General features: G+C 36.3%; 2 protein-coding genes across 6 annotated transcripts; one reads left to right on the forward strand and one right to left on the reverse strand.

The window, feature by feature from the left end:
• The first annotated feature begins 1,228 nt into the window (after positions 1-1,228).
• LOC108772940 (G patch domain-containing protein 2) lies at positions 1,229-5,149 on the forward strand. Of its 4 annotated transcripts, none has more exons than XM_018538630.1 (5): positions 1,229-1,387; positions 2,002-2,183; positions 3,506-3,863; positions 3,944-4,146; positions 4,410-5,149. In XM_018538630.1, the coding sequence occupies exons 1-5, from the start codon at positions 1,368-1,370 to the stop codon at positions 5,111-5,113; spliced, it is 1,467 nt and encodes a 488-aa protein (XP_018394132.1). In that variant the 5' UTR covers positions 1,229-1,367; the 3' UTR covers positions 5,114-5,149. The 4 variants fall into 4 exon arrangements, with proteins under 4 accessions (XP_018394132.1, XP_018394120.1, XP_018394128.1 ...); XM_018538618.1 differs by lacking the exon at positions 1,229-1,387 and adding an exon at positions 1,484-1,821; XM_018538626.1 differs by lacking the exon at positions 1,229-1,387 and adding an exon at positions 1,484-1,821 and having other exon boundaries at positions 2,002-2,177.
• A 543-nt stretch (positions 5,150-5,692) lies between these two features.
• On the reverse strand, positions 5,693-6,570 carry Tim9a (translocase of inner membrane 9). 2 transcript variants are annotated; one of them, XM_018538675.1, is made up of 3 exons: positions 6,535-6,570; positions 6,149-6,323; positions 5,693-5,992 (listed from the first exon to the last, which is right to left on the reverse strand). In XM_018538675.1, exons 2-3 carry the CDS (start codon positions 6,194-6,196, stop codon positions 5,765-5,767), a joined length of 276 nt encoding a protein of 91 aa, XP_018394177.1. In that variant the 5' UTR covers positions 6,197-6,323; positions 6,535-6,570; the 3' UTR covers positions 5,693-5,764. The 2 variants fall into 2 exon arrangements, with proteins under 2 accessions (XP_018394177.1, XP_018394168.1); XM_018538666.1 differs by lacking the exon at positions 6,535-6,570 and having other exon boundaries at positions 6,149-6,448.
• Between the last annotated feature and the right edge of the window lie 1,428 nt (positions 6,571-7,998).

The raw sequence follows: 7,998 nt of genomic DNA on the forward strand, positions 1-7,998 counted from the left end.
AAAAGTTATTTTTACGTAATCTTTTAAGTAAGTCTATCAATCGTCTGTTGTGTTCTTCTAAGCTCAGTCCGTAAATGACAATGTCATCTAAATATACTAAACATTTCAGTTCTTGGATGCCCATTAATTATCGTATTCATTAATCATTGAAATGTTGAGAGCATTTTAATTCAAACGTGACCGTCCAATATTAACGTGTCCAAAAATTTATTGTGTCTAATGCGTGGTCTATAATGGCAGTAGTAGTAGTAGTGTATGGTTCCGTTTTAGACATATGCCCGCATTTTATATAGTGAGCGTCAAGTATACTATAGGGGAATGCGCGCATATGCGTGAAACGGAACGCAGCCTGTAAAAGTAAGAAATTGACCAATCACGGTCGATTATTCTTCTCACATTCGACTGTGGTTGGTCAATTTCTTACTTCTACAAAATTGGATAGGTAAAATTAAATTAATATTTAGGATGGGGGATATTTCAGATTATTAGAGTTGCGTTGCAAGACCGAAAATCTTTCGGCGCGCAATATTTGGGAAGAGGGGGGGGGGATATTTCACATATGTTTCTTAATTTGGATAAATATTGCGAAGAATATCACTACGCCGCCATCAGAGGGATATCGATATTTGCAAATTCTCGCAAGTGCTGAGACACGCGTATATCTCTTTATATAGAATCTCGATTTAATAACTTATCTTTATCAAGGCGTATAAGGTAGGCTTCCACTACAATGCCTTACTGATGAGTCCAGTAGTGGAAGCCGGGACGAAACGCCAAAAATTACGTGATATTCTTCGCAATATATTAGAATAAATTATCAGAGTTATTTAGATTTTAAATGTAATTTGACTCTTACTTCGCCCTTGTTTAACAAGATTATTAAAATTAAATTGTTTAAATTAAACACTAAAATGTAAAGATCTTGCAAAAAAAAAAAAGCCGGTATACTAGGATTATATTCCAGAACATCCCTTTCAAGGAAACTCAATACACACAAAACCCGTAACAATACGTTACAGGTACATTATTTTGGAATGTAGCCCATTGTATTTATCTATTGCGAAAGAAATACACAAGAGCGAGGCGCTGACGCAACGTTTTGCTCTTGTGCGTTTCTTCTAAGGATGGGTTCTCATGAAGCGACCAATGGCGTTGCCCGATTTGTACACAATAAATAAACTGGAATAAACGTCCCGTTCGTTCTACCTTTCTACGACGTGCCAGCATACGTTAACAGTAGAAAATAGTTCGTTGATCCGACAACTCGTTTACTAGTCGCGTTCAACGATTATCTTTTTTTTTCTATTTCATTATTGATCGACAGAGTGGACTTGGTTTGATAATGAGACAGTTTTGAGGCGAGACTCATGGACATAACTTGTAAGAGGTGAGCGGCAGGATGTTACGTATTGTCACACGCTGACGAGAGTTAAAAGCCGACGCAATCGCGATTTGTTTTGACCCCCTCCTCGGCGATTGACGTATCGCGGATATGTCGTCCCGATGGGCACCACTTTTTCGGTGCCACATCTGTGTGTTCCCGTAGCCCCCGTTTCGAGACGCTAACGAGCTCGGTCGTCATACTCCTTTCCTCGAGAATGGGTCGCGAATTAATCGCGTCACGGATTATCCGGCAGGGATCCACGCCGTAGAAACAATACTTAATCAGATGTGAATAAGCAAGTCGTGAATACTTAATTAAGCGTATTTCTCGTACAGAGTCGCGGAATCGACGTCGCCAATTAATTACCGAATCAATTATCGTAATTGAGAAATGCACGCGTGTCGCGCATCAAAAAGCGAGATGCGGGTCGCAAAGCTGTAATTCTGCGTATTTTAGTGTTTGTAAAAGACATGATTTTACGCGATAAAAGAAAGAACCAGTCGCCATGTAAATTCGCGTCGCGTACTGATATCATGCATGATATAATTACATGCGATTACCGACATGCGGGATCAGTCAGGTAAAAGATAACATTTGCTTGATATTTTGTTTTACAGTAAAAAACGCGTCCTTCAAATGGAGCGTGTTCTGAAAGCTGTACCGGCGGATTTAAGAGTAAAAATGGAGGCTCTTGTGCACGATTTGACTCTGGCACTAGAGGAGAGCAGCAACAGTGCGAATCTCAGACGCAGATGGGGCATCAGGAGGAGAGCCCGTTCCACGGGGAATATTCGTAAGTGTAAGGGAAAACAATTCGATGTAACATTCAAGCTGGTTCTTTTCAGCTGAACTTCATGACTGCAGTCCCATTCGCGTTCGCAACGCTCATACCATCATTTGTCCTTAGGTCTGTTTGTTATACCTGTACCAAATTGCATTAGTTTAGCGCTTATTCTGAGGCAAGCCTGTTACTACTAATGTAGTTTAATTTTAATCTCCGATTCAACTAATTCGTATATTTTTCTTATTCTAAGAACTGTGGCTGGTATCATACTCGATTCTTATATTTGAGATTCTTAAGTTACAATCTCAAGATGACATAAACCAATCAGAGGATAGTAATCATAGTTTGTTCTTATTTTAAGACAGTCTTAACTTTTAAATAATGTCTTAAGATGCTAATGCACACACAGCCTTCTGATTGACTTGACATCTCAACACCATATTTAAGACAGTTTCAAAAATAAAATGACTACGAATCCTGGCCAAAGAGCCATATTATTAGCATCTTAAAACATTACTTAACCCTTAGATACTTAAATTAGACTACCAATCAAGTTAACAATATATAATAACAGCGATAAAAGTTTTCAGTACTATTTTTTGAACTGTCTAGAACATTTTAAAAACATTTACGACACTAAATTTCAAAGAAAAGTCTGGGGGATCTTAAATTAACCCAGTTCATTAGTAGGTTTCATTAGCTTACATATCTAAAAGTTAAATTAAGATTAAAATTAATCTACACTGATAGAAATAGATATAAGAATATAAAAAAATAAAAAGGTACAATGGAGAAAACTTGAATTTGAGGATAATAATGCAAAAATAAAGAATGGCAAAGAACTTCCTTGCTTTTAAATATCAAACATGTACTTTTTTCGCTTTAAGTTCCAAAAGTGTATATTATAGTTATAGAAAACAGATTCTAGTTTAATATTTTATAAGTAACAAGAATCAATTTATTCCAAGAGTATTGTAAGCGTGAATCAAATTGTAGTTCATTCATCATTCATATTAGAGGAAAAAAGGAAGAGATGAATACGCAGAAATTCATCTGAAAAGAACAGACCTATTAAAAACTTCAAATTTAACATTTCATTAAATTGAAAATAACAACATATATGTTTTAAGCATCCTAATTGCACCTATGCAACAATTAATTGCAGTTTACTTCTGCGAGGCGCATAGTCAGCATTATTATCAAGATTGTCTGTGTAGAAACAAATTTCTGCAGCATGCAAACGTTAAATATTAATCGCATGTAATCATCGAGAATTAAAAGTAACTTATTGAGATATCAAGTAATATTGAATAATTAATGTATCAATATTTTTGCAGCGGCTTTAAGCATGAACAAACATTCGGATGACAGCTCATCTTCAATTTGCGAAATTCGCATTCCAAAAACTGCCAATGTTTCGAAATATCAGTCCGATAGTGACGATCCTAATCAGACCAAACGTTTCGCACATTTTCCAAACTTAAACAACATTAGTAATATCGAGAGCGACTCGGTAAATGAAAATTTTGTGCCAAGAGCGAATACCAGACGCAAAAGGAAGTTTAAAAGAATGGCAATTGATTCCGACTCTAACGCGTCCACTTCTCAAGCAGTGGCAATTATGTCGACTTCAACATTCGGCGGAAAAAAACGTATCTTTCGAAACGATTGTAAAAATAGATACAGCGCTATATGGTAAGGAAATAATTTCCAATTATTTATTTTCTATTCGCAATAAGAAACGATGTGTAGTTTTACCTAGTTTTGCATTCCAGGTGCGGAAAACGTAAGAGATCGTGTAGGGAGCGCTCGATAGATTGTGAAATGAGAGTATCTAAACCAACCAAAAATGCAAAACCGAAAAATCGGGATAAAATGCAAGGCGAAGACACGGTGGATTGTTCCCGTATATCTAGTTCCAGTATTTCGTCCAGTGATTCGGAGGAAGGTCTTATTACAAATGATGAAGATAGAGAAGGTACGATGAACGTGAAAGCAGTATTGTAGGCTCTGTTCCATCATATATGAGATTAAGTTTAATCTCGGTTCAATTTACTATGTATCGTTTTCTAAGAATTGTACACCGAAGTAGATCAACTTTAATCTTGATTTAACTTATTTTTCATCTTTTCCTAATTCTAAGAATTAAAAAAGGATGAAAATAAATTCTGGAACTGGGCCTGAGTATATAAGATAATCACGCAGTATACACATTAAAAATTATATATCTAATTCTTGCAGGAGACGACGAACAGTCGGATTGGATCGGAGATTCCAGTTGGCGGGACGATGGAGAGAGCACCAGCGACGACAAAGCCACATCAGATTCGACCCTCCAAATAATATTGCACGGCGAACATTCGGTTGCGGAGGCTAAGAAAAATTATAGAATACAACGTATTCGCGAAAGCCTCAGCGGTAGAGAGATCCGTGCTGGACGACGTCACGTTGATAACAAGCCCGGTTATTCCATTATAACATCCGCCAATGAGAAAGTATCTCGATTCCTGCAAGATCCCACACAGAGCGAGTTGAAACTCCATCCTATGCGACAACCCGAGCGAGAGAAGCTACGTCGACTCGCCAATTTGTATAGTTTAAGTATGAAGGGCGATCAAGGCTGTCCAATACTGTATAAAACGCGACATACCACACAAGCTGTATGCGTAGATCAAGTATCATTGAACAGATTCTCAGACTACAAAAGATTGCGTAAAACACCGCCGAATTCACCGAACTCCGATTCTACGATGCAAACTGAGGAGCCTCAGATCTCTAGCACGAGTTTCAGCCCACAAATTATAAATCAAGCGCAAAACAATATTGGTTCTGTACAAGCAAATGTACAAACATTTTCTTCGTTTGAATGGGAAAGCGAAAATATGGACATTGAAGTACAAGAAAAGCCGAGGTTTCCTGATTTTGGACATTCCAAATCTAGTTAGAAACATACATATAAGTACATATTCATTGTTATTGTTTCTTCTAAACAATGTGTATATGATGTATATGTATATGCAAGTTTTCTGTATAAACTCTGTTTTATATTAGAATTTAATATTAATGTTAATATTCATACTTACCATATGACACAAAGAGATTCTACAAGAAATGTAATATAAATAGGTATTTTACTGCTTTTAATTAATAAATTTTATAATTCATATATCATCGTGAATTACTATTGTAAAAATTGTAATATTTATATGCAACTGTTATAAACTGGAATGAACTATAGTATGTGTAGGACTAATGACACAGGATCAAATTCACTTCCATACTCGTATTTAAAAAAAACAAGTTTACTTATCTTTTAACATGTACATTAACTCCATCGCTTTCATAATTTACATGTTTAACATTTTATATTACAATTATATTATAGTAAATAATCATTTACTGTACAATATTTTTTAATTTTAAAATAAAACATTTTCAGCTTAAACAAGTATCTATTAGATATTGAATAAGATTACTCTCTATCAGATAGAAAGGTATTTAAGAAACTTACAATGTATGTTGTGATCTTATGATATTACAATACGAAGATTCGGATAGGATGTTCACGATACAATCTTACATTTTTATTAGTTAAGTCAATTTGCCTGACCTTGTTTTTTAGCTGCCAGAATATTTTCATTGGCAGTTATTTGGAACTCTTGGAAACGTTGTGATACCCTCTGATTCATCTTCAGATATTTTTCCATGCAGTTGAGAGCACATTTCTCTTCTTTGGCTCTGATATCTCGCGTCGTGAAGTCCGTTATGCAGTCGATAAAGCAAATTTCGGAGAGCTTATTGTACGAAGTCAAGAAGTCTCGAAACTGAGGAACAAATATATTCAGGTTAAATATAGTAGTTTATCGTTTCATTGAAGGCGCATACAACTCGCATAACGCAGGTATATACTTTTAAGTACACCTATTCCGCTTTTAGAGTAACAAAACTATCGTTTAAGAATTTGTACTAGAAATACATACAGATTTAATCTGATCGGCATCCACGTCAGTCGGGACTTGCATCGCCATTGTTAAAGCTTTAATATCTTCGTTAAAATATCTTTCTCAGCTTTTCTGCTACTTTGTGATTTGAGGTTAGGACAAACACGTGCGCATGATATATGTATACAGTTACGGTGCAGGTGTTTTAGGAACGCTGAAAAATATAACAGTGACGGAAAGAAATATAAAAGTGACCTTTTAATTCCCGCGTACTCTCCACTATACTCCAAGAGATGCTTTTATTCTTCATTTCTATTATGGGCCTTCTACAATAAGCCATAAGTCGTAAATCGGAAGTAAGAAACTAATAATTGACGACTGTGATTGGTCCATTTCTAGCTTATGACTTATGATTTGTGACTTACGGCTTATTGTAGAAGGCCCATTAATAGATATTCAATACTTCAATTGCAAAACAAAACAACGACTTCAGTCTTTTCTTTTTCTTACGCATTCATTGGCTCCTATTGGCGCGTTCTTAAACTATTCGCAAGATCGAAGATTGTCGAAGATCGTTTCGATTCTTGCAGTTGGCAACCGTAGAAGTTTTGTGTTGACAACGCGACCGTTTGAATGATATTTTAAACCGCCGTCAGAATGATCGTCTGACAATAGCTGTGCGATTTCCTCGACATTATTCACATAGATATCGCTCGCCGATTCGACATTTTTCAACGCGTACATTGGTAATCGAAAACGCTGGCTGACGTTCCGTCACTTTCAAACGTCTTATCGATCGCATCAGCTATTCGAACGGGTGGGGGAGAGGAGCGAAAACGATCGGGACTCGTATATGCGCGCGAGTTTCGGATCCAGCTGCTGCCGAGCCGCAGCTGCATTTAAAAGGTGAGTTCGCGGAGAAATTTTTCAGCGGGAACCGAACGCGCGGTGAAAGTCAAACGCCCAGGAGCTAATTAAAAACGATCGTTTTAATCGCCGTTTCTGGAAGAAATCGGCGGATGTCCCTATGACAGGAAACGGGCGGCAGATGCAACGATACCGATGCCGGATATCGAGGTGCGAAAAAGGTCCGCTATATTGGCTACGTTCAGCAAAACAAGCAGCTTTGCGACTGTTGTAAGATTTGTTTAATGCGATCGGTTTGTAGGCCCGACTTTTGCATCGACGCTTTACTTTGACTTTAAGCGGACTTAAACTTTCTCTACTTAAAAGAGAGAGAGATAAAGAGAGTTTTAAGTTTCGCTTAAAGTCAAAGTAATGTTGATGCAATCACCTTATACATTTAATTTCAGTCAGAAATTAAGAACAAGAGATGTCCAATTATATTGAAAAATTTCGCAAATAAGTTACTTTTTCTGTTGAATGCAGTCATTACTTTCCGAATGACGAACGATGTTATCGAGCTACGTTAGACCTTCTGTTTTAGTTGAACTTTTTGCACAGTTCATCTTTTTTTTTTCTTTTCACTTGAAGAGAAAACGAGAAGAGATGAGCAGTGCGAGAAGTTCAACTACAAAATTACAGACCTCTGTTGCGATTCGTACTGACACCTCACTTTTATCGACAAATGTGCGAATTTAACCCTAATTTACAAATATATATATATATACTGTAGAATCTCAGAAATAAATGTGTGGATTTATCGATAAAAACAAGGTGTGAAAATACCTATATTAACAAAGAAGGTAGTGTTGCCCCATAAAAGAGAAGTTTTCTCGAGAGAAATCATTTTTAAAAAATTACGATTTTCTACGTGATATATTTTTATGTATGTACATATTTTGCACAATTTAAATTTACGTTCGGCGCCAATTATATATGTACAATAAATTAAATAGATCTAATTTATAAATACGAAATTAATAATA

This window comes from Cyphomyrmex costatus, unplaced genomic scaffold (genome assembly GCF_001594065.2).
Source record: "Cyphomyrmex costatus isolate MS0001 unplaced genomic scaffold, Ccosl1.0 scaffold1017, whole genome shotgun sequence".
NCBI classification, from domain to species: domain Eukaryota; kingdom Metazoa; phylum Arthropoda; class Insecta; order Hymenoptera; family Formicidae; genus Cyphomyrmex; species Cyphomyrmex costatus.